Below are 27,155 nucleotides of genomic sequence, written 5' to 3'. Positions count from 1 at the left end.
CTGTTATCCATTTGGGTTGATGGGCACAATTCAAAAAGCAGTGATTTGCTTCATAATGTTGTTTTTTGATCTGGGAAAAAAAAATTCATACCCTGGCCAAAATGGCACAATTAGATTTGACACAAGCTGAACGAATTGCTCTATTGGACCAAATTAAAAGCCATCCACCCAACACCACTCACTTTCAATTGGCAGAGATGAGTGGAATACCACGATCTACAATTGCACACTTGACACTATGTATTTAATATTTCATCAATATTTGAGTGATATTGTAAAATATATTGCTTGAGTTTTCCATTGCCACCCCTGAACTCTCCTGTACTTTAAGTTGCTTTCAGTTGACTCTTTCACAGGTGATGTGGCATGCAAACAGTGGATGAATTTCCAATCCAACTTCAGCTACTCATGGCCCCACAATGCTGATCCTCCTGTTTTATACCATATACAAGCTCAATATGGTTTGCTGATTGTTGTATTTCACTGTAACAAATGTCATTTCCTTAGGAATGATCTTTTCTCCAGTACAAGTTCTTACTTGAATATCTGCAGTCTTCAATTCAGTTTCTTTTGAAATACCATTCAAGCTCATTTTGTGGAATGACGGAAACAGCTAATCTAGTGCCCAATTCCATTTTAATGAATTTGCCATTCTCTTCTGGTGTAAGCCATATTGCTTGTCTTTTGTTAGTTTTCACATTGTAGATCTAAAGGCTATTCAGTCCTGTGTCAGTCACTCCCATCATTTTCAGTTTTACATCAACAGCATGCTGATTAGTGTTCTTTTTAAAACTGCAACTTGAGGTTTTATCTTTTTTCACTTCCCTGTGTAGTCAATTTATTTTTGTCTGCCCGACTTGCTGACTGTATTGGTCTGTTGTACATGAGCTTCTGCCACAGCAGTAACGTAGTTTGTTCAGCCAGGCAAGCCGCTGTCTACATGCTGCAATTTTGTTCACGCTCACTTTCATTCCAGACTACAACTCAATTATGTCTTTGTCTGCTGTTTCCATTGCTACTGCTATTTCAACTGCTCTTTTAAATGTTAGTTGTGCTTCAGTTAGCCATTTTTGAAAGCATTTTTTTTTTTTGAAAGATTCCCCAAACTAAGTGATTTCTCAGTACATCATTAAGCTCATCACTGAACTAGCAATGCTCAGACAATTTCTTCAATTCACCCACATATGTTGAAATGGACTGCCCTTCCTTTTGATTTTGCTTATGAAACCTAAAGCATTCTGCAATCAATAATGGTTTTTGGTTCCAAATGTTCCTGCAATAATTTCACAATATCAGCAAAGCTCATTTTGGCAATAAAACTTCTAAGCAAACTGTATGCCTTTAAATTTGATGTATTCAATAAAATTAGCATTTGTTTCTCATTGGCAGTTCTCTTCCCTTTAAAATACCACTTGGTTTGCTCACTGACACAACAGATAACTAGATATTGTATACAGTTACAGTACTTATCTGTCAATCACTGTAACGGGTTCCTCCCAAATCTGGCTACTGTGCTCCACCCTTTGAACTTGCTACCACAGCTCAGGAAGAAATGGCAATTGCTAAAGCAGTGCGAGATGGATTTCCAAAAGGTAAAGGAAATTCTGACATCAGCCACTGTCCTCACGTTATGATCTGAGTACATCCAGAAGAAAGGTAACCAGAGCTTTACTGCAGTCCAGAAGTCAACTCCTACAACCTCAATGGAGGAGGCCCCACAACTTGATATTATTTGTTTCATAGCCACAAGTCTGACCTGCCAAGCAGAGTGACTCCCCCCTTGTCAGGAAAGACATTATCCCACAAGAGTAGGCAACCCTCCACAGTGATTAAATTTTTAGACCTGAATGGAACAATTTAAAATTTCCTCTGCTCTTGGATGCTTATATACTTATGTGGTATACTGCATATACAATATTGTCCTAGTTCTTTCTTGGGCACATATGTTATATACAGTGCCTATAAAAAGTATTCACCCCCTCTCCGGAAGGTTTCATGTTTTATTGTTTTACAACTTTGAATCACAGTGGATTTATTTTGGCTTTTTTAACGCTGTTCAACATAAAAGACTTTCATGTCAAGTGAAAACAAATTTCTACAAATTGGTCTAAATTTATTATAATTATTAAACATAAAATAATTGGCTGCATAATTACTCACCCCCTTCAAGTCAGTATTTAATAGATGCACCTTTGGCAGCAATTACAGCCTTGAGTCTGTGTGGATAGGTCTCTGTTAGCTTTGCACATCTGGACACTGCAATCTTTCCCCATTCTTCTTTACAAAACTGTTCAAGCTCTGTCAGATTGCATGGGGATCATGCGTGAACAGCCCTTTTCTAGTCCAGCACAAATTCTCAGTTGGATTGAGGTCCAGACTCTGACTTGGCAACTCCAGGACATTAACTTTATTTATAAGCCATTCCTCTGTAGCTTTAGCTTTATGCTCGGGGTCAATGTCTTGCTGGAAAACAAATCTTCTTCCAAGTCGCAGTTCTCTTGCAGACTGCATTAGGTTTTCCTCCAGGATTTCCCCGTATTTTGCTGCATTCATTTTACCCTCTACCTTCACAAGTCTTCCAGGGCTTGCTGCAGTGAAGCATCCCCACAGCATGATGCAGCCACCACCATGCTTCATGGTAGGGATGGTGTGTTTTTGATGTGCAGTGTTTGGCTTGCACAAAACATAGCGTTTAGTCTGATGGCCAAAAAAACTCAATTTTGGTTTCATCAGATCAAAGAACCTTCTTCCAGCTGACTTCAGAGTCTCCCACGTGTCTTCTGGCAAACTCTGCTGAAAATTCATTTGAGTTTCTTTCAACAGTGGCTTTCTCTTTGCCACTCTCCCATTAGGCTGTGACTGGTGAAGCACCCGGGCAATAGTTGAGTGTGCAGTCTCTCCCACCTCAGCCATTGAAGCTTGTAAATCTGTTCCCTTGATGGAGATGGGAATGCAGGGTGTTTTCACCTTCCTGAAGTCCATCACCAACTCCTTTGTCTTAGTGATGTTGAGCTGCAGGTGATTCAGCCCACACCACTCAACACAGTTGTCCACCACTCTTCTGTACTCAGTCTCTTGACCCCAGTTGATACAGTCCATAACTGCCGAATCATCCAGAAACTTCTGCAGGTGGCAGGACTCCGAGTTGTATCTGAGGTCCAAGGTGTAGGTGGTGAACAGGAAGGGGGACAGGACAGTCCCCTGAGGTGCCCCCGTGCTGCCAACCACAGAACCTGATACACAGCTCTGCGGTCTCACATACTGTGGTCATCTGGACAGGTAGTCTGTAATCCAGGACACCAGTGAAGCATCCACCTGCATCTCCGTGAGCTTACTCCCTAGTAAAGCAGGCCTTATGGTGTTAAAAGCACTGGAGAAATCAAAGAAAGTGATTCTCACAGTGTTGCCTGGCTCATTGAGATAGGTGAAAGCCCATTGATGCTGGAAGATAATGGCATCCTCAAATCCAATTTGTGCTCAGTAAGCAAACTGCAGGGGGTCTAGTGATGGACTTACATAAAAATACTGCAATATGTTTTGCCCAATCCTGACCAGTGCTGGCTCACGAGTGTACTTCAAGATTTGCTCCTGATTTAAGTCACTCGTGATATCTCCCCTATAGACGCTTCCTAACCTACACAAATACATTCTGTGCTGAACTGTTCAAGGGACTGGTAGAAGGAGAGAGAGAAATGATAAGTGGCTGCACGCTGCATTTTCTCAGGGTCTGTCTTGGGAAACTGCAGTGTGTGCATGAAAGTTTTGATAGGATTGAAGAAACATTGTTTTCCTTCCCAGGACATTTCTGGGGTGCGAGAGACAGAAAAGGTGAAAGAAAAGTTGCACAGAACAGGAGAGTGTGTTGTGGGGCAGAGCTTGCACTGTTACTGCTTTGCAACATGATATGTAACACATTCAGACAACCTGTTCTCAACGTGTTATCATGTGTGTGGTGAATTGTAATCTTTTAGTAGTATGGCTGTGAGCCAGAAGTAAGGAAAGGAGAGTTTTAAAGCTATTTGAAACATTGTGACCTTGGTCATTGAAATGAAAGCTCCGAGTTTCGGTTTTAACAGAACGCCAAAGAGTGAAGGTCATCATGAAGAATTGAGAACTTTAACGGGCATTTTGTGCCCAGATAATTTGGGGAAGGGGAGGTACCAAGTTCTCCAGAGCAAGATTTGTGTTGTTATATTAACAGGAGCCTCTTCTATTCAGCGTTGAATCACAGGTCATGTGTATGTGCTGTAGCTGAACCTGTGTATGTCGCAGGCATGTGTGTATGTGTGTTAGTGTAGCCAGGATCCATGGAAATGCATCTCTGCCAGAATCAGCAACGGGGCTGGGCGTGAAGATGGGACGGCTAAAGCTGTGCCACGATACGTGATCCGGCAGCTTTGAACGGTTGCTGGTTCCGGACGGCCTGGCTTTGGGAATGAGTTTTCAGCCATCTTCCTGTGCCCAGCAGCCCCAAGCACAAGCTTTCAAAGGCAGACCTCACACACAGCCTCGTACTGATACAGTTCACTGGCAGAGCAGACATCAGTTTGCGATGAAAGGACTGAATTTCAGTGCCTCAGTGAAATGAACATTTTCCATGCTGGTTTCCGGCCATTAGAAGTTGAATAAACACCCTTATCTTTTTTTTTTGCCTTTTTAATCACACTGAGGGAGTGTAAGGCAAACGGCATAATCCCCTCCATCCGTACAACCCTCCCCTATCATCCAATTTCACTCCCTCATCGATCACTCTCATCTCGGCCACTGGCCGACGTGAGCTCTGGAATTCGCTCCCAAAGCCTCTTCTGCCCCCCTCTCTCTGCCCCCAGGATGATCGTTAAACCCTACATTACAGAGCCCTGGATTAAATGTAAAACAGTATGGAACAGAAGTGGGTCTCTCACTCCTTATAGTGAATATGGTGTCAGTTTAAACTGATCCCATTTGCCTGCGCATGATCCACACCCTCCGTTCCCTCGCTGTTCATGTGTCTGTCTAAATGCCACTTAAGTGTCACCCTCTTGTCTGCTTCCACCACCTCCCTTTCCAGGCATCCATTACTCTCTGTCTTTTTTTATTTAAAAAGAAATCCTTACCCCACACATTTCCTCTGTCTCCCATAGAAGGAGGTTAGCTTATTGGGTGGAGGTGTAGGTATTGTGAGGCACCGTGGGGTGTTTGGCTGTGGGTAAGGGCGCTCTAGAGTTGAGTTGTTCTACCGTTTCCCGCCGTGAAGGAGTGCGGTGGTTTACCCCAGTGGGCGTGCTGATTGAAGTATCGGTGTGTGGCAGAGAACTGATGACGTGATCCTACGGCCTGGCCCATCAGCACATTCCACTTCTCATCTGCCTTCTGGTGTCCGAGCTTCGCCACTCCAGTGACCCAGATAGAGGAAATGGAAATTTGGGCCTACAGGGAACTGGTGCAGAAGAGGTGTGAGGGCTGGGCAGATCAGAATAGGCTTTGGGGGCTGAATGGCCCACTCCTCCTCCTCTTCTGTTTTCTGACCTAACTCTACTGGACGTCTGCAGTCCTCCAATTCTGATCTCTCGAATGAACCCAATTTTAATTATTCCACGCTTGGATGTTGTGCCTGAGCTCCTCAGGTCTCCCCTCCCTGTCCCTGTGCACCTCCTGGTGTCTTTTACATAGCAGTTGAGTCCCACCGCACAGAAATGGCGCTTCAGTCTGCTGTGTCCACGCCAACCCTCACTAATCGCATTTCTCCACGCCTCGACTCTACCTCCCATGCCACGCCACTCTAAGTGCCATAGGGCAGCACCGTGGCGTAGTGGTTAGCACAACACTTTATGGTACAGGCGCCCCAGGTTCATTTCCTGCAGCTGCCTGTGAGAGGTTGTACATTCTCCCTGTGGCTGTGGGTTTCTACCAGGTACACCGGTTTCCTCCCACAATCTAAAGATCATCGGCACTGGTCACTGTAAATTGTCCGGTGATTGGGCTGGGATTAAGTCGGGGGATTGCTGGGTGTCATGGCTTGGAAGGGCCTACTCTGGGCTATATCTCAATCAATAAATAAATAGTCTTTATCCAAATGCCACTTAAATGGGTGATTCCACCACCACCTCTGGCAGCACACTCCAGATATCATTCACTCTTGGTAATAAAACAAAAATTACACCTTCCCTTGAAATCCCCTTCCAATACTCCTTCCTCTCATCCTAAACCTATGCCCTCTTATTTTTAATAACTCTGCTATGGAAAATGATTCTGGCTATCAACCCAATCTGTGCTGCTTGTAATGTGATACATGCCTACCAGGTCACCCCTCAACCTATGCTCCAGGGAAAACAAACTCAACTTATCCATTCTCCCCTCATAACTGAAGTCCTCCAATCCAGGTAAATCTCATCCGCACTCAATCCGGCACAACCACTTCCTCGTTATAGTATGATGAACTGGTCTAATCAGTGCTTTGTAAAGTCACAACGTAATGTCCCGACTTTTATATTCTATGCCACTTGTACAAAGGTAAGCATGTCATGTGCCCTTTCCAGTACCCTCTGTCTGTACTGCCACCTTCACTGAATTCCAGATACCTTTGTTCATCAGCATTCCTTAACCTCTACCGTTTACTGTACACATCCTACCCCCAAAATGCATCACCTTGCACTAGCCGGGATTAAGTTACACCTGCCAGAGTCCTGCCCAACTTTCAGATCTCTTTCCTGCTATAGATCTTGGCAAGACACAAAACGTTGGAGGAACCCTGCAGGTCACGGCTCTGTGGAGGGAATAAATAGCCGATGTTTCAGGTGGAGACATTTTCATCAGTCCTGCTGTGTATTTCCAGCATCTGCAGAATCTCTCATATTTAGGTAACTTTAGACAACTTTCCTCATGATCAATAACACCAACTTTGTGTCATCAGTAAGATTTACTAATCTTACCTCTTACATTGACAGCCAAGTTGTTACTATATTATCACAAACAACAAGCAGCCCCAGCATCCATTGCTGTGGTATGTTGTTAGTCATAGACCTCCAATCACAAAGGAACCCTGCTCCTTATCACCAAGCCAATTTTGGATTTAATTAGCCAGCTTGTTTTGAATCACACGTGTCTTAACTTTCTGGACCAGCTACTATGCAAAACCTTGTCAAATACTGTACTTTACTAAACTCCACATAAGACAGCATATACAAACTTTACTTCATCTGTCTTAGTTACCACCTCAGAAAAGTCAATCATGACTTCCCTTGTACAAAATCATACTGATGATTCCTGATCAGACCAGTGGGCTTATCCCTGCTGCTCTTCGTAAATAAGGGTACAACATTAACTATCCTCTAGTCTTCTGGTACCTCCACTGTGGCCAACACTGATGCAAAGATCTCTGTTAGGCCCCAGCTACTGTATCTCCTGCCTTGCTTCCCAAAACATCCTGGGTTAAATCTGCTACAAATCTGACAACCTGACTTCATCCCCATTATTGTCTTCTTATCCTTCCAGTGAAGTACATGAGAGAAGCCACGCCATACATTCGGAAGACCTCGCCAGTCTCTGAAATTGGATGGGAAACCCTCCCTCCAGAGTCGCCCAGACTTGGCTCAACTGCCTCAGAGTCTCCCTCCACACCTACGTTCTCTCTGCGCATGGAGTCCAAGGACAAGAGTATCCCGCTGAAGATGTGTTATGTTACCCGAAGCCTCACTGTCCCAGACCCAGAGAACAGGTAATCCCCTCTTCCCACTGTCTAACTGTCTTTTATGAGTAAGCTGATTCTAAACTGGCTGAGATGAGGCTTAAGTATTGTCAAGTGATCAATGAGCAAATGTACTTCTGTGAACAGCAAAGCGTTGAGACTGTGCTTTTGTTAATTCTGTTGAAAGACCTCTGGGTCACTGCGAGTTATGATAACATAAGGAACAGTGAAGTAGAACTGAAAATTCTTAAACCCTCCATTCTGGTGGGGACGTTACACCACATCTCCACCTCCTCTCTCGACATTTCAGATGATCTATTCTGCACTCAATGTATTGGTGCAGTCGTGAAGAAGGCTTGCCAGCAGCCATATAGGAGTTTGAGGAAATTTTGTATGTCACCAAAAACTCTATCAAATTTCTACAGATGTACTGTGGAGAGTATTCCAACCGGTTGTGTCATTGTCTGGTACGGAGGGGCCACTGCGCAGAGTTGGAAGAAGCTGCAGAGGGTTGTACACTCAGCCAGCTCCTTCATGGGCACTAATATCTCCACCATTGAGGGTATTTTCAAAAGACAGTGCCTCAAGAAATGGCATCCATGATTAAGGGTCCTCACCATCCAAACATGCACTCGTTTCTTTGCCACCATCAGGGCAGAGGTACGCCTAATGTTTTAGGAACATTATCAGATTTCTGGACTGTCCGTGGCCTCACTATTTTGTCCTCTTTTTGCGCTGTTTATTTATTATTGTAACTTGTAAAACAACAATTTCACGACAGTGGTAATAAATCTGATCCTGATTCTGAATCCACTTCTATCTCTTCATTATTATATCTTCTGCATCCCCCATGCGAGTTCTCTCACATCTCATTCTCCCCTCTTCCACTCACACTCTCCCTCCATCCTCTCTCTCGCTTCCTTTCCTTCCTTGCTCTCTTCATCCTTTCTCCTGCTTGTTTTCTCTCCCCTCACTCTGTATCCCTTTCTTCCTCTTTCTCCTGCTCCTCTCTTCCCACTTTCCTCCTCCTCTCCCCTTGCTCTTTCTACCCTCTGTCTTTTCTATTTCCTCTTGCTTCCTCTTTTTTTAACCACTCGCACTATCACTTCTTCCCTCTCTATATTTCCTGCTACTGAGTCCCACCTTCACCCTTTTCTTCTGTTTGCTTGTTCCCTTTATTGTGCCTTGCCCTGATTTCACTGCTCCAACATCTTTAGCCCTTTGTCACCTCCACCTATCACCTGCCAGCTTCTGTCAGCATTTCCACTCTACTCGCTCCCCCTTCTGTCCCTCCTCACCTGGATCCACCTATCACCTGCCAGCGCTTGTTCTGCCCCTTTCCTCCAGCTCTTTATACTGCCTGTCTTCCCTCAATCTGAGGGTCTTGTCACAACTCATCACCTATCCATTTACCTCCATAGATGCTACCTGCCCTACCAAGTTCCTCGAATACCTTTTGTGTTACTCCAGTGTCCAACATCTGTGGTCTCTTGTGTCTGCATCACTCACTCTGACGGTATCACTCATTTGCAGTACACCCCCCTCCTGCTTGTACTACTCATGTAAATTGTCAGGAAGCTGTGGTTTCCAGTACAAGTATTTGATGTTTCATGAAGACACACCAATATCTGTATGTTTAGAGCGTGCCTCTCTGGAAATACCACCAATGCCACAGAGATACCACTTCTGCACGAATACAACTTCCCAGAACCAAAAAGGCTCTCCACATTTGCAATAAAATCGGAAGGTGCTGGCTCTCCACATTTGCAATAAAATCGGAAGGTGCTGGATCATTCAGCTGATAAGCCATCTCCTCTCAAGTGTTCTCTGTATGTGCATTTCTGTATCTGTAGCCTGTGAACTGGAACTGTTGATCTCCTACCCGTGTTTCGGCCCAAACTCGAGAGTGGAATGACTGTTGGTGTAAGAACGTAGTTAACATGAAGTTGTGGTTAACCAGAGTGAAGGACAGTCGGCAAGCACTCTTTGCCTTTAAACTGGGGATTCACAACTTTTTTTATGCCATGGAGCGTTACTATTAACCGAGGGGTGTGGATCCCAAATTGGGAAACACTGCAGTCTAAACGAAGAGTTGCAAGTTCACGTCCCAGTCTGGTGACTTGTCCGTGACATCCCACTGATAAAGAAGGGCTTGCATTTCATTCCAGGGGCTTGGGCTTTGTGGCATGCTGGCCCTCTGTGATGCTGTTGGGAGGCCATTTTTCATCGCACATGCACTTGTGCTGTTGCCAGTAAACAGGACTCTGATGCAGTGTATTTGTGAGGTAGGAATTGTGGCTCCAATTTGCCCACGTTGTCCATATGGCTTTACTAATTGGGATAACTACAAGTCAAGACAGAGGGGAGAACATGTGCTGTCCGGAACAATGCCATGGTTTCATAGCTCATTGGGGGCATGGCAATTGATCTGTGAGTGGAGGTTGCCCTGCTGCCTGTAAACTGCAGAGCCCGAGGGTGAGATGCCCACTTCCTGATGTGGCATCTCGGGCTGTCTCGCTGGCAATGCTGCCACAGCTCTGCCATATCTTGCATGGGCTGCAGAAGAACAGAACCCACCTGCAGGTTCCCTGTCAGGTTGCACAGCATACAGTTATATATCACAAGGTCAAGTCGTGGCACTGTTGGGAGTACCTTCACTCGAACTACAGAGGTTCAAGAAGGCAGCTTGGAAACATAGTGGCACAGCTGGTAGGGCCTCGGCTCTGGAGTCCTGGGCTTGTGGCACTGGCTGTGTGGGTTTGCATCCTCTCCCTGGGACCGTGTGCCTTTCATCATGTTGCTCCAGTTTCCAGCCACTTCCCAGCTCTGGCAGGTTAACTGGCTGCTGTAACTTGCCATGTGTTGTTGAACGGGGAGAGGTTGATGGGAATGTGGAGGAAATAAATAATGGGATTAACGTAGGATTGGTGCCAGTGGGTGGTTGATGGTCAGTGGCTTGAAGAGCCTGTTTGTGCTGTATCTCCCTATGACTCCATAGCACCTCACCACTGCTCTCTAGAGAGCTGTGAGGGATGAACTGTAAATGCTAGCCATGCCTGTAGCACTACAGCACCACATAAAGGGAAAAGCTTCCCAACTTGACAGCTCTACCTCCATGAAGGTCAGCAGAACATCTTGTCTGCCATTCCCCTTAAAGTCACCCACCAACTAGGAAGCAGTTTGATTGACGTAAAGGATCCCAAGTCTAGAGAAACAAGGTGGGAGTGTGGAGAATCTTATCTCACAAACTCTAAATGCTGCGTCTAGAATTCCTTCCTCCCTTCTGCGGTGGAAGGTTGAACATAACCATTCACAATCAGATGTCCATAACTGACACAGTTTTAATTGTTGCTTTCTTTAGGCAGTTTGAGTTGCATTCACCCGACTGCAAGCACACAGTGGTGCTGAGGTGCAAAGATGCCCCTGCAGCCCACGCCTGGTTCAATACCATTCAGGCCAATGTCAACAGCCTGACATCCAAGGCCATCGCAGAGGTCAAAGATCAACTTGGCAGAACGGGGCTGGCTGGCTGCCGAGAGGTTCGGCACATGGGCTGGCTTGCGGAAAAGGTAAGGCCACGAGCGATTGTTGTTTGATCGTTGGGATGTTTTGCTGCGGGGCTTGGGGAAATGAAGATCCTGTTCAGACAATGGCAGCACAGTGTGAAAATGTTGGAGGTTACTGGAGGTTAGTCTCTGCCCGGTCAGCTGCTTCCTGAATAATAATCGCTGTGCACAGAGATTGCCGGATTATGTTACGAGCTGTAAAAGTGCTTTATAAAGTTTCCCCTCATTCATCACCAAGCAGGTTTCATCCAATATATTTCTCAGATAACAGGAAGGTTTGAAGATGGTGTCTGATTACATTTTTTATATTTTCATTGCTGCATTAGAGGCTATTCAGCCCATCAAACCTGTGATAGATCTTGGGGCATTTCCATCAGTTTACTTATTACCCTGTAAGATGGTGTGTCTCATGCTTATTAACATTTGGAATCACAGAGCAGTAAAGCATAGAGGCAGGCCGTTCAGCCCAACCGGTCCATGCTGACCACAGTGCACACCCAGCTGGTCCCAATTTCCTGCACTTGGCCCACATCCCCCTCTGGTCCAACATTCCATCTACCTATCCAGTGCTGCTTAACTATCGCTGTACCTGTCTCAACCACTTCCTCTGGCAGCTCACTTCACATAAGACCATAAATCGTAGGAGCAGAATTAGGCCATTTGGCCCATTGAGTCTGACCCGTCATTCCTCATGGCCGATTTATTATTACGCCCACACCCATTCTTCTGCCTTCTCCCTGTAACCTTTGCCAAGCTTACTAATCAACAACGTATCCAGCCCTGCTTTAGATGTACCTAATGAGTTGGCCTCCACAGCCATCTGTGGCAATGAATTCCACAGATTTCCCACCCCCAGGCTAAAGAAGTTCCTCCTCCTCATTGCTCTAAAGGGGCATTCTTGTATTGTGCCCTCTGGTCCGAGACTGCTCTCCACGTCCACTCTATCTAGGCCTTTGAATATTCGGTAGGTTTCAGTTCTTCTAAACGCTAGCAAGTACAGGCCCAGAGCCACAAAATGCTCTTCATACATTAACCTTTTCATTGCCGGGATCATTTTAGTGAGACTCCTCGGGACTCCCTCCAATGCCGGCGCATTCTTTCCGAGAAGAGAGGCTCAGAATTTCTCACTGTATGCCAAGTGCGGTCTGACCAATGCCTTTTAAAGCCTCAGCATTACATTCTTGCTTTTATGTTCCAGTCCTCTTGAAATAAATGCTAACATTACATTTGTCTTCCTTACTACTGAATTAACCTGCAAGGTAACCTTTAAGGAATCCTACACGAGGCCTCCCTTTGTACTTCTGACTTCTGAATTTGCTCCCTTTGTAGAAAATAGTCGATGCCTTTATCCTTCCACCAAAGTGTATGACTGTACACAACACTACACTGTATTCCATCTGCCCAGTCTCCAAATCCATCCAAGTCCTTCTGCAAACTCCCTGCTTTCTCAACATTATCTGCCCCTCCACTTATCTTTGTATCTTCCACAATCTTGGCCACAAGACCATCAGTTCCATCATCCAGATCATTAACATACAGTGGGCCAAGCACTGAACCCTGCAGAACACCACTAGTCACCAGCAGCCAAACCGTAAAGGTCCCCTTTATTCCTATACTTTGCCTTCTGCTGGTCAGCTGCTGTTCTGTCTATACTCACCACCCTCTTCCCCAAGCCTCACCTGCAATGGCGTCAGGTTCGGGGTCACTTACAGTGGTCAATTAACAAACCAGGTTTGGGTGGAAATGGGAGCGCCTGGGAGAACTTGCAAACGTCACATGGTCAGGATTGAAGCTGGGGCAGTGAGACAGCAGCACTCACTGCAGTGCCACTCTTGCCCCATGGTGCGTTTAAATTCAGTGCTTCCTGCCCCTGCGAATCGGTCCACGGTAACAATGAGATGCTGTGGCACAGGCCGGCTGGACCTCAGCAGGTAGCGTCGTCAACTCTGAACCAGAGGGTTGCGGGTTCAAGTCCTGCTATGGCGTGGTTAACACAGAATGTGGCCTGACCTGTGGAGGGAATGCTGGAGTGTGCTGCTTTGGTGTCTCTCACGTGGGGTATAAAACTGAGGCTCTATCTTCTCCCTGTGTGTGGATGCAATGTCTCTCAGACCATTATAAAGAAGAGCAGGGATGTTCTCCAGGGGGTCTGGGGATTCCAGTATTTGTCCAGTTCCCTGCTGAATCTGCCTCCACCACCCTTTACAGCAGCATATGCCCTGGATCACTATACATTGTGTAAATGATTCTCCCTTACCCCTGGTTATCTGATTTATCAACACCAAGATCTAATAAATATCACTGGACAATAGAGGTGGGAGAGCGGGAGCTTGCTGTGTCCATATTACCTGCCAGGTTTCCGATTGTAGAGCAGTGGGCAAACAGCAAGGCGTGACTGGTAGCTCTGTATGGTGTTTTGGCACATCCTGGAGGTCATGAGATCTGTGGAACAACTACAAGAGCTACTTTACCCTTTGTATGGTGAAAGCCGTCTGAAATGTGAACTCTTGACAACATTTGTTTCTTGCGCATTTTGTATTCATTTAGTTACTTTTCATTCTCTCTAGTTCAGTGTGAATCAATCTTTGTTCCGTATCTCAAGTTTTTTGGTCATGGTCGGTGAGTCCCTTCAGGGTGAACTGCTGTTTCCTGAACCGCAGTACATTGTACGTACGTTGCGTGTTAGCGGATTGGAGATGTAGATCTGCTGAAAGGAGAGCTACTGATGAAGCTGTGGGGTGGTTATCCAGAGCTGCTGTCGCAGCCAGAAGTTCTTGTCTGCTGCTTTCACATTGCGCATCTCTTAAAACTATCAAAGACCTTTCCCACCTCAGTCATTCCCACTTCTCCCCCAAAAGACATACAAACTTTAAGATTGCAAACCAGCAGCTGTAAGACTCTTGACTGCACCTCCTGTACAATAAAGGTGAACTTCTCATTCCACCTCGTCATGGCCCCGGAACCTTATTGTCTGCCTGCACTGCACTTTCTCCGTAAATGTAACAGTGTATTCTGCATTCTGTTATCGCTGTTCCTGTGATCTGTCACCATCAGTGTTTTTCAAGGTATCTTCATACATATGACAATAATGCACCAAGTACCAAGAACCCCGAAATACCGGTGACATCCCACCAAGACTGGACAGTCCCAACCACTTCCCCAGCATCCGTTCACGTACTCCGACAGATTAGAGGTGAATTAAGCACGCTGTCATGTGGGAAACCTTTCAAGCATTAGCCTGGAGGCAAAGGCAAAGAACGTCAACATAGATCATATATTTTTCAAGCTAGTTAGGAACATTGCATTCTGCTCATTTAGTGTGAATAAGAGACTACTCGGGAAGATCCAGGTTTGAAAGGATGAAGCAGTTCTCCTTTTAATAAGTCAGCTGGAAAAATAAGGGATGGGAAATTGTCAATTCCCCCAGTATTGAGAACTGAGTGGACTGGGGAAATGGTTGGTGTAAAGAGGAAAGGGGCAGTGACCAGTAGGTGATAGGTGGATTAAGGAGGGATGAAGGAGTAATGGGCAGATAGAGCCAGGTAGGGGGCAGAGGGGGTGGAATTGAGAAACAGAGGCAAGAGGGTTATGCGTGGAAATTTTTTTTTTTTTAAAAAGGACTAATGGAACCAAGTGAGGGGAGGGTAAAGGTGGAGACGGGCTAGAGGGTGATAAATGGGGGCACGGAGGCTGCAAGTGCTTAATGTCCACAATTCCGCTTTTACTGCTGAGTTTAAATAGAATCTTTTTTTCTTGGTCAGCAGACAACCTGTTCTCCAGTGTCTGGGTTCTGAGAATGACCAGTGATCCAATGTGGGGTCCATAGATGCCCCGTAGGACATGAACCATGAGATGGGGAGGGCGGCTGGAGGATGGCGAGATCTAGAGGTGGTAAACCCTGCCATTATTGCAAAGCTTCTGTTTTCCTGAAACATGGATTTAGAGATTCTCAGTGCCATCCAGAAAGCTCTTCCTCCACTTTGCTAGGTGGCCGGCAGGAGATTCCATAGTGGGGTTGTTGCACTTTCTGAAGGAGACTAAAGACAGTCATCGAATCTTTTCCTCCCTCCACCTTGATAATGTCTTGTCAAGATGGAGCTAGGAATTGAACATCTGTTGCAGGAATGCCAAGTTGGACATGAGTGTGTGGTCTACCCAGTGGAGGCAGCAGAATACAGAAGCTGTCCACACCAGAACCACAAGACTCAAAAACAGTTACTTCCCCCAGCTGTCAGGCTGATCAACAGCTCCACTCAGTAATCCACCTCACCACCCCCAACACCACTGCACCCACGTCACCAACTGCTCTCTGCACCCTCTTCCACCCCAGCATGCGCTTCCAGTCCGCCCCTCTGCACAGTTACTGTGATTTCGTATGCCCTGCTGCTGCCTAGAAGAGTTCCTCTTGCCAAGAGTCACATTGTTGCTTTATCGTTTCCTGTTACTTGCCCTGTTTGCAGAGACTCCTGTAGCTGGTGTCACTCTATGTACATGCAATCAGTCTATGTACATCAGCTAATCTCTGTATATAGGGCCATACCCAGTTACTTGTGCACTGTTTTATAGGATTGGTGTTACATTCTTTGTGTTTTCTACTGCCTATGATGCAGAGTAACAATCATTTCACTCTCCTTTACACTCGAGTACTGAAGAGTGATAGAGGGCCCTGGCATTCAGCGGAGTCAGTTCGACAGAGACATTCTTCCGTGGAAGTGAGAGCCCATTCCGTCATGCCCTTAGTGAATGAGTCGACAATGAAGTTGACCTTCAAACGTTCATTCTCTAGCCCACTCTGTACTGCAGCTCGATGGTGAAGGTGGGAATGGCCCTGGTCTGGGAGTGGAGCTGATGTAGCTCGGAGTATGGCTTGGTTCTGCAGATCGGCTGGACTCCCATGTGAAGTTAACAAAGAACATGACAATAACAGGCTCTTCAGCTCACAGCGTCTGCACGGATTGTGACGTTGTTTTAAACTAATCCCATGTGCCTGCACACCTCCACCAGGCTGTTCCACGCTCCCACTGATCTCTTGGGGGGGGGGGGGTGGAATTTAAAGCTTGCCCTTTTTCTTCCTCGCACTTTCTATAAACTCTAGTGTTCAACATTTCTACTCTGTGGTAAAGATTCTGACTGTCTACCCTATCATAATTTTATAAAGCTTTATCAGCTTTCCCCTCAACCTCTGAAACTCGGTGCACAGAAAAAAGAAATGCAGGTTTGTCCAACTTCTCCTTGCAGTTAACACTCTCCGATCCAGGCAGCATCCCAGTGAATCCCTTCTGTACCCTCTCCAAAACCTCCACGTCCTTCCTGTAATGGATGACCAGAACTCTGCATCACACTGCAAGCGCACCCTAATCGGAGTTTGCTGAGGCTGATGTGCAGCGTTGCAGTGAGAAACGTTGGCCTTGGGAAAATAGAATTAGCAGTAACTATTCAGCCTGTCCACCAATCAGCATGATGAGGACTGGCCTCAAACCCAATACCCCATAAACCCTCAATTCCTTGATTTTTTTTTTCAATAATTTATCTACCTCCACTTTAAATACCTCCGCACACCTCCAAGCTAGCAAATTCCTGAATGTGCTGTGAGACTGTGGACCTGTTGCTTAAGATGATGGCCTGCTTTTGCAATGCAGACTACGGGGGCGAGGTGAATTACTGAGGCCAGACAGAAACCTCTTGACTGCTGGAGCCAAAGGCTTTTGTAAGGTCAAACAAAAGCATTGAAACAAATTCTAGGTTTAAAAATAAAGCAAAACAGTTCTGCTTTTTGTAGCTGGTTTTGAATAGAATTTTAGAAACAAAACCAAGTTAATTCCTCTTTTTTTTTTGATAGGCCAATGCCCTGCAAACTGCTGGCGTACATGCTTTCCAGCAGCTCTCATTGGCTTGATTGCCTCTTTCCTTTGACTTCTAATGTAAAAGGATGTGGTTCACAGTCGTCTTGGTCAGCATGGAGCAGTTGGTGCAGAAGGCCTGGTTCTGTGTTATATAATCTGACTGGGCTGTAAATCGGCTTATCGAAGCAGAGCAATAAACCATAAGACCAAGGGCATAGCAGCAGAATTGGTCCATTCGGACCATTGAGTCTGCTCTATGATTAAACCGTGGCTGATTTATTCCTCTCAATCCCATTCTCCTGTCTTCTCCTTGTCAGCATCGATGCCCTTACCAATCAAGAGCCTATCAATGTCTGATTTAAATATACCCACTGACAGCCTCCACAGCTGTCTGTGGCAGTGAGTGCCACAGATTCACAATCCTCTGGCTAAAGAAATCCCCCCACCCCTCACCTTTGTTCGAAAGGGACGTCCCTGTAGTCTGATGCTGTGCCCTCTGGTCTTAGACATCCCTACTATAGGAAACATCCTCTCCACGTCCACTTTATCTAGCCCTTGCAATATTTGATAGGTTTCAATGATACCCACACTCATTCTTCTAAACTCCAGCGAGTACAGGCCCAGAGCCATTAAATGCTCTTAGTGCATTAACCGTTTCATTCCAGAATCGTTCTTGTAAGCCTCCTCTGGATCCCCTCCAATACAAACACGTGCTTAGATATGGGGCCCCAAAGTTGCTCTCATTGCTCCATGTGGTCTGACCAATGCCTTACAAAGATTCAGCATTACATCCTTCCTTTCATATTCTAATCCTCTTAAAATAAAAGCTAACATTGCAATTGGTTTCCTTACCACCGAATCAATCTTCAAGTTAAATTTTACTGAATGCCACACAAGAACTTCCAATTTGTTCCCCATTTAGAAAATAGCCTATTCCTTTTACCAAAGTGCATGACCATACACTTCCCTATTCTGTATTCCATCTGCCACCCCTTTTCCCGTTTTCCTAATCTGTTTTAAACCCTTCTGCAAGCTCCCTGCTTCCTCAGCACTCCGTCTCTCCAACTATCTTTCTATCATCCACAAACTTGGCCACAAAGCCATCAATTCCATCATCCAAATCTTTGATGTATAACATGAAAAGGAGCGGTCCCAACACCAATCCCTGCAGAATACCATGGATTCCACTGGCCTCCGTGTTTAGTGGAAGGCAATCAATACCATAAATACGTGAACCAATACCATAAATACAACTCTTTAAAAGAATTGGCATAGGAACTGGCCTACTGCATTGTATGATCATATAGTGTCTCTAATTCTCCATAAACTTTTACTTCTCTTTTCTCACTGGTCTGGCAGAAGATGCATAAGCTTGAAAGCACATGCCACCAGACCCAAAGATATCTTCTATCTCTCAGTCTTCCTGAAGCACACAGTATTCTGCATTCTGTTTCCTTTTTACTATCTTGACGTATAGAATGATCTGTCTAAAGGGCACAAAGTTTTTCACTGTATCTCGGTGACAATAATAAACCAGTAATAATCAATACACCTGAAAATTACTTCAAGAAATGTTATTTTCCCCAGTTTAGAAACCAACACAGTAACTCTTCCTTCATTCCAGGCAGTTGCTGTATGAGGCTGACAGAACCACTGTGCCGTCTTCTGTTTATACCAAAGCCACCCCACCTTATCCGTCTGTTTTGGGTGTATCTTGGACATGACAGTCTGAGCTGCAGTCTTGTGAGAGATGGGGGGCGGGGTGCAATGTACTGACGAGTAGACCAAACATGGGGTTTCTCAAGCACTCATTTCCCTGTCTGGCAAATGAATTTGCATTACAAAATCTGCAGTGTCCTAATTTAAATGTGCTGAATTCACCAGTGTGATCTCCTGATTATCAGGATGCTGTCTGGATTAGAGGGCATGTGCTTTATGGAGAGGTTTGACAAACTTGGGTTGTTTGCCCTGGAATGACAAGGCTGAGGGGAGACCTGATAAGAGTTTATAGGATTACGAGAGCTATAGATGGCCAGTATCTTTTTCCTAGGGACAAAATGTTTAATATCAGAGGAAATCCATTCAAGGTGAGGGGGGAAAGGCGATGTGCAAGCAAGTTTGTTTTAAAGAGAGAATGGTAGGCGGCTGGAATACTGTGCCAGGGGTGGTAGTGAAGGCAAGTACAACATGTGAACGTGCAGAGGGTGGAGGGGTACAGACATTGTGTAGGTAGAAGGGATTAGCTCGGTTAGTCATTTAATTGCTAGTTTAATTATTTCAACACTACACCCTGGGTGTAAGGGTCTGCTCCCGTGCTGTAGTGTTATGTTTCTGTCAAGTTAGACATGTCCTCAAATATGGAATCCTTTCATTGAGGGCTTCATCTATTTTAACTTTGCATTTTTTGTCCTGAAATTAATCATCAGTTGTGAGAAGAGTCCTTTAATTCAGTGGAGCCTTGGTCACTGAGTGCTCATTGATATCTTGTGGCTCTGGTTGTATCCCTGCTCTGTAATTGTGGTTTGTCTGCAGAGGTATCCCAGGGACAGCTGGATCATTGTGCCTCCCAGACCCGTTTTATCTCATGGCCACAAATAACTGCTCGCCTGTCGAGGTCTCAGGAATTGTCTGGCGGTCCCCTCCCAAAGGAGAAGGAATGGGAACTGTCTTGGGCCTGTTCCTTGTATGCAGAACACTTGGCGGAGTGGGAAGAGCAGATGGGAGAGAGGGAGAGTATAGCATTTCATACAAACAGGAAGCTCAGACTATTGGGAAACATGGAAATACAGAGCTGCCTTTTACTTAACTAATAAAGTAGATTCACGTTGATTTTACAAGCAGTGGGTAAGAAGAACCTTCCCTCCGATTGCATCTCCCCTTCTTGACCCCAAAAGTGTCAGCACTAAGCCCAGAGAACGCAGGGTCCTGAAGTCAGTCTACTAGTTTGAGAATATGCGAAGAGAAAGTAACATTCTTTAACCCGTGTCACACTTGCAAAATTCCTACCATCTCCCCATCTGCTCGATACTATTGTAAACTTCTCATGTTATTGTCAAGCGGGCTTGGATCTCTTGATTCTAATAATGGCTTTGGCAGAGTGTGGCAATCATGGCCACTGTGGTTTCCTGTGACACAGGTCTGACACAAAATGCTGATGTTGCTGAAGTTGGGCGGGGGCGGCCCGGCCTGAGGGAGATGGGCGGGGGCAGCCCGGCCTGAGGGAGATGGGCGGGGGCGGCCCGGCCAGAGGGAGATGGGCGGGGGCGGCCCGGCCAGAGGGAGATGGGCGGGGGCGGCCCGGCCTGAGGGAGATGGGCGGGGGCGGCCCGGCCTGAGGGAGATGGGCGGGGGGGCGGCCCGGCCTGAGGGAGATGGGCGGGGGGCGGCCCGGCCTGAGGGAGATGGGCGGGGGGCGGCCCGGCCTGAGGGAGATGGGCGGGGGGCGGCCCGGCCTGAGGGAGATGGGCGGGGGGCGGCCCGGCCTGAGGGAGATGGGCGGGGGGCGGCCCGGCCTGAGGGAGATGGGCGGGGGGCGGCCCGGCCTGAGGGAGATGGGCGGGGGGCGGCCCGGCCTGAGGGAGATGGGCGGGGGGCGGCCCGGCCTGAGGGAGATGGGCGGGGGGCGGCCCGGCCTGAGGGAGATGGGCGGGGGGCGGCCCGGCCTGAGGGAGATGGGCGGGGGGCGGCCCGGCCTGAGGGAGATGGGCGGGGGGCGGCCCGGCCTGAGGGAGATGGGCGGGGGGCGGCCCGGCCTGAGGGAGATGGGCGGGGGGCGGCCCGGCCTGAGGGAGATGGGCGGGGGGCGGCCCGGCCTGAGGGAGATGGGCGGGGGGCGGCCCGGCCTGAGGGAGATGGGCGGGGGCGGCCCGGCCTGAGGGAGTTGGGCGGGGGCGGCCCGGCCTAATGGTTCCCTGTCTTTTTCTCTCTGCAGCCAATGGTGGAGGGTGACAAGAGAACCTGGAAGCCGGTACTGGTTGTAATCACTGAGAAGGACATGCTTATGTATCCTAGTATGCCTCGTCTGAAGGAGTCCTGGCTCAGTCCAGCATATACTTACCCGCTGCTTGCCACCAGGTAAGATGGCAGAATGTGAGGAAATGATCTCTTTGGTTTGCCAGTGGGAACTTCACTTTCCTTTTACAACGGCGGCAGCTTCAAGTTTGGTTTAGCTTTAATTAAACGGGTCTTAGTTGCACTCTTTGCATCCCTCCTCCTTTCACCACACTCTATTTGAGATACCCCTACCTCCCCCAGCCCACCAATGATCCTGCCGCTGCAGATGCACGCATTCCCCACGGGCCAGGCTGGAACTTGATCGGAATTTGGAGTCTCACTTCTGCAGTTCCTGGTCCTTCACCAATAGATCCAGTATGTGGCCTCAGCTGTTGAGTGCCTTTGCTTCAACCCCCACAATTGACACCTGAATTCAGCCTGAAATGCAGACTGGATACTGTATCCCCAATTTTACTTGGCACATCAGTTCATTCATTGAGTGAGTGGGGCTTAAATGTGATCCTCCCCTTCACCACATTCCCCCTTCCTCGCCACTTGTCCATCTCTCTTAATATCTCCAGTTAATGCACTCCATCTGAGATTTAACAGTCCTGCTTTGACTGTTGGTGTTGGAGATAACTCTACATTTCTCCTGTAGAACTTCACTCTTCAAAGACCTGGCTCTTAACTTGTGGGCTTCATCTCCAACCCCTCCCTCTCCAAAGAGTTCTCTTCTATCCCATCCTTTGTTTCCCAGACCAGGTCCTGCCAATTGCAGTGCCCAGTACCATTTGGCAAACCCTCGTGTGTCAGGTCAAATGCTCAACTCTGTTCAGTGCTCCAGATTTGCAGGAGGTTCTGTGAGCCGTTCCTGCAGAGACAAGCAGATACATGGGCAAACACACAGACACCCAGAGTGAAGCACATATGGACAAGCACAAACAAACAGGGAGAGACACGCACACATGTGCACAGTCACACAGGCATGGACACGTGCACGGGCACATCCCATTAGGGCAAGTTAAATCCCTCAACAAATCTATCAACGCACCCTGAGCTCCTCTGATAAGCAGCAGGGATCATCAGAACAGACAGATGAGTGAGATTGTGCTGAGATCTGTTTGAGGCCTGAAAGTGGGTGCTTCCTGCTCCCAGCCTGGGTTACTGAGAGGGGGATGAACCCAGGGCAGGATAATTACAACTCTGAAGGAGCGCTCTCTTCTTATGTTAGGAATATTTTTACCCAAAATATTTTTTTAAAAGTCAAGGATCCTTGTTGAAAAATAATTATAGCAGTATCTGATGATGGATTTGCCAGCACTGAAATGTCAACTAATTTCCCTTAATCATTAAAAAAAAATTCACACTCTCTAGGAAAATTCTGCGTTCAGGAAAAACAGGATGAGAAATCCTGTTCTTGCTGTGTGCCAGAGGAAACTTGCTTCCGGAAGTGAGAAGAGTAATCTGTTTATTGTTTTATGAAACCAAGTGAATCTGATCATTGCTGTTGACCCAAGATGATGTAAGAGTTGAAGATATTATCCAGTCCGGTCTGATTTGCGATGTCCAAAGTTCCCAGAGGAGTTGATGTATCTTGTAATCATCCAGCCAGCTTCTTCCCACAAGTCTTAGTTGGTTTGACTCGGACCTTTTGATGTTAGGAGTTGTTTACCTAAGGGGCTGTTTTAGTGCCTTCGCTGACACTCTGCCTTCCATTGTTAGTTGTGGACAATCATCTTGGCTCTGGGGATCTCCTACTGGAACCTTACAGCTAAATTGAAGCTAGTGAATAGATGTCTGTCTGTCTGTCTGCAACCCTTCTCCAAGAGCCTCCCCCCCCCCGCCCCCCACCAACTTCCTTCATCCCCTCTCAAGTCTCCCAGGAGCAACTTCCTGTAGTTCAGCATTCCCCTGGTGTGAAAATGTATTAATTCAATATAATATCCTTAAGGTTTTAACTGAAAGATTGCAGTTTGTTTTATCAGGAAGTTAGTGCTGCATTGGACTGTACAGTACAAGATCAGGTCCTTTGGCCCATAATGCAAACTTGAACTACATCTGCCTGTGAATGAACTATATCCCTCCATTCCTCGTCTCTTTCTGCATGTCTAAATGCACCATGGTACTTGACACTTCCACCTTGGGGGAGAAAGATCTGACTATCTGCTCTATGCCTCTCATAATTTTATATACTTTGATCAGGTTTCCCCTTAGTTTCCAAGGCTCCAGAGAAAACAACCAAAGTTTATCCAGCTTTTTCTTGCAGCTAATACTTTCAAATCTGGGCAATATCCTAGTGAATCTTTCTGCAGTCTCTCCAAGGTCTCTAGTCACTAGACCTGTGAGGTGGCAGCTCTGTTAACTGCCTTTGATATTATATTGACCATCACAAGACCATCTTCAGGAGGATATTGACTTTAAGCTCAAAGCTTCTGAAAAGGATGTGTTTTAAAGAGCATTGTGGAGGAAGAAAGAGGCAGAATGGTTTGTGTCTCCAGAGCTCAGGGCTTCCGCAGCTGAAGTTGGGGCAGCTATTGTGGGGCTATTGGTGGACAACCAAGCAGTCATTATTGGAGGAACTCAGGTACTTTGAGGAGTTGTATGACGCGATGATATAATGGTATGAAGGGACTGAGGAACAAGGTAACTGGGAGCTTGTGAGTGTGGGGATAATGATGAATGGGACTTGTTAATTGTTTAAGTCTGGTGCAGCACCTCTAAAATTTGGAATGGCTACTAATTCATGGAAGGCTGGTGGGATTGCATTGGAAAAGGAGATAGCAAAGGCATGTACGAGCATTTCGGCAGACGATGTACCGAAGACAATTCTGAACAGCCTCAGCTGCTGTTGTTTGTATTCCCCAAGGATAAAAAATATAGCCATCAGTTAGATGAATGAACTTTTGCTGCACAGGGAGGTGACCCTGATTAACTCTACCAAGAGCTAGCACCTCAGATCAGATTCAGATTAACTTATTGTCAGAAACAATGGATGAAATGAAATCCCTTGTTTGCGTGAAGCTCACAAATTGTATAATATCAGTGTTAGAATCAGGTTTAATATCATCGGCATGTGCTGTGAAATTTGAAATGTGTTATTGTGAATAAATACAATATGAGTGCATGACAGCAGATTGGCGCAAAGATTCTAGTGCAAAGAGGAAAGTATCAACAGTGGAATAACTGCTAATGGAGAGTCTGAGAATGTGGCAGCACCACCGAAAAGGGGTGATTGGTTCAGAAATCCGACAGCAGTGGAGAAGATGCTGCTCATTAGAGGGGAGAAAGAATTAATTTAACATCTTTTTCTTCTGTAATAAAGTCTGTGCTAAACAAAAGCAATGTTGGCAAGGAGAGCAGCTGTTGGACTTGTTCAATAATTCATTTCCCACTTGTCAGCAGTGAATAGTTAATACAAGGGGCCAGCATTAAATCCGGAAACAGACTACAAAGTAAGTGTTACTCCAACAACACTGACTTATCATTTCCCACTGACATACCACTGGGTCTTCACTGGTCTACTTCATACAGCAGCGGCAGTGGAAAAGAGGTCTTCAGATTGCAAATGTTTCAGCAAGATTCTTTCTTCAGGGCAGGTGCCAGCACGATCAACACAACGCAACTGTCATGGGCAGGAAAGAAAAATAAGTTGGGCATTAATTTGTAAAGCTGTTTCCTCCCTTTCTGTGGAAGGAATTTGATGGCATTGGTGAGTCAGTAATGGAACAAGGGTGTATTGTAGAGAGTGGGGTCATGTAAGGGTCATGGGAGAAATGTCACCTGGCAATGATCAACCTGCCATTAAATTCTGTCTGGAAACAGTTCAAAGAGGAATTAGTGTACGAGATCTGGCACAGAGAACTGGAACTTCTATCAGTCCTTCCCTGAGCATGGCTGTCACCTCCCAACCAGAAGCCTGCTCCAATTCTGACTTAGCTGTGGCTCAGTTGGACCTCTCTTGCCTTGGACCTGGAGGGCTGTGGGTTCAAGTCCCACTGCAGTGACATTAGCACAAGGATTGTGGTCGGGTTTCCAGAGCAGTGCTGAGGGATTGCTGCACTGTTTAAAAAGAAAAATGCCTTCTAAAACTGTGTCGCTCTTAATTCCTTGCATAGAATTAGGGCAAGGGACTGGCCAATATTATTTTGTGTGTGTGTGTGTATGTGTGTGTATGTATCTCAGTCAGCACTTCTAAACTCTGCTTCATGGGAACTTGCTGTGCACAAACTGGTTAGAACTGTGACCACACTTGCACGTAGTGAAGTGTTTTGTAAAAGAAAAGTAACATTTACCATTTTCCAGTCCTCTGGGAACATTTCAGAATCTATTGATTCTTGAAAGATCACTGTTAATGCCAGCACAATCTCCATGGTTACCTCTTTTAGAACCACAGGGTGTAGTCCATCTGGTCCAGGTGGCATCTCTACCTTAAGACCTTTCAGCTTCCCAAGCACCAACACCTTAGTAATAGCAACTACACTCACTTCTGGCCCCTGCCCAGGGCCGGACTTTAGGCAGGGCTAGGCTGGGCTGCAGCCCAGGGGCCTGAGCTGCAGAGGGGCCCAAAATAGGTAGCTATCATCATGGTGGACAAAAAAAATATGAGAGTGGAGCACAGAAAAGAAAAAAGAAACAAGAGGACTGTGAGAAAGAAGCATTTAAAAAAGACATTGAAATTGACGGAATTTTTTAAACCTGTTCTTGATGATGCTGCAGTACCATCGCTGTTGTCACAGTCTGAGACTGGTGGACAAATGGAGACTTGTTCAAGAGTTAGCGCTAGCACCAGCGTTAGCAGAGGACCGCCATCCTTGCCACAGTTAGCAGCTAACGTTGAAGAGGCAGAGAGCATAACTTTGGGATTCCCGACCACAGAGGCCTCCAAACAACCAAGTCAGGCTGCCATTAATGTTAACGTTACCACTACTGAGGGTCTTTACAGCACTGATCCTGCTCGCTGGGGAAAGGAAGCATTAGATGATTCAGTCCGAGCGTACTGGGCTAAGAAAGGGCCGGAGTCCTGCCAGAATAAGGATGTGGATATCAAAGCTTTGGAACGAGTATACAAACAGCAGAGACGTTTTTTCTCTAAATTTCACTTCAAACGCAAGCTGGTAAATGGTGAGTACATATCAAGGCAGTGGCTCTTATATTCCCCTCCCACCGGCTGTGTGTTTTGTTTTGCATGCCGCATCTTCAGTGATGGTAACTGTCAGTCCATCTTCGAAATTGGTTTTAGCGACTGGCAACGTGCCGCTGAGCGCATAGGAGAGCATGAAAATAGGCAAACACCACAGAAAAACGATACTGACCTACGTTTCACTAGCGTCTGACAGCGGAAGAATAGATACAGAACTGCAAAAACAGTTTGAGTCAGAGTGTGTCTACTGGACCGACGTATTCAGAAGAGTGTTGGCGGTTGTGAAGTTTTTGGTTGAGAGGGGACTGGCTATCCAAGGCTCCAGTGACATATTTGGCAGGCCTGATAACGGCAACTACACAGGCTCAGATCCACAATGGGACAGGACAGGCTGAGTCATCTCACTCTGATGTCACTTGTTCAGAAACTGGATTTTAGTGATCTGATCAAGGACTTTGTTGCGAAGGAATCCAGAAGAACTAGGTTTAATTTTGAAAAACAAGCATCTGACTTTGTAAATATCTAGGCTTGTGTGTCAGTGCTGTTCCTGTTTTTGTGGCAAGAGGCTAATAGTTGACTGTTTACAAACTTAGTAATAAGTGGTCTTTACTCTGCAAGCCACACTCAGTACAGCAATAAGTTAGAATGTGCTAGATCTCATTTTTCAATAAGATTGTTGGAGTATTGTCAAGTTTCCTAGTTTGCCATAGTGCCATCTCTCTTGGCCTTTGTCTCTTATTTCCATTTTACTTTCTCAGAACATACGGTTGAGAAAAATACCTAGATAAAAATGCTTTGGCACTGTTTGAGAAATAAGGCCTATGGTATGTGCAGCAATAGCTAAATAAACAATTAAGATTGGATACATCATACTTTGTCTCCCTCGTAATTTTACTAAGCCAAATAAGCCTAGGTCAACTTTTGAGTGCTTTAGATGCTGTCCTTCA

General features: G+C 46.2%; 1 protein-coding gene across 1 annotated transcript in view; it reads left to right on the top strand.

The window, feature by feature from the left end:
- sntb1 (syntrophin, basic 1) overlaps positions 1-27,155 on the top strand; it is a 132,093-nt gene that overhangs the window by 89,439 nt on the left and 15,499 nt on the right. Inside the window, exons 3-5 of the mRNA XM_072261144.1 lie at positions 7,474-7,696; positions 11,028-11,235; positions 21,007-21,149. Coding sequence (XP_072117245.1) covers positions 7,474-7,696; positions 11,028-11,235; positions 21,007-21,149 — 574 coding nt within the window. The remainder of the gene's footprint in view (positions 1-7,473; positions 7,697-11,027; positions 11,236-21,006; positions 21,150-27,155) is intronic.

Source organism: Mobula birostris, chromosome 1 (genome assembly GCF_030028105.1).
Source record: "Mobula birostris isolate sMobBir1 chromosome 1, sMobBir1.hap1, whole genome shotgun sequence".
NCBI lineage: Eukaryota > Metazoa > Chordata > Chondrichthyes > Myliobatiformes > Myliobatidae > Mobula > Mobula birostris.
Note: the sequence above shows the minus strand (reverse complement) of the source record. Positions and strands in the feature narration are given on the sequence as shown.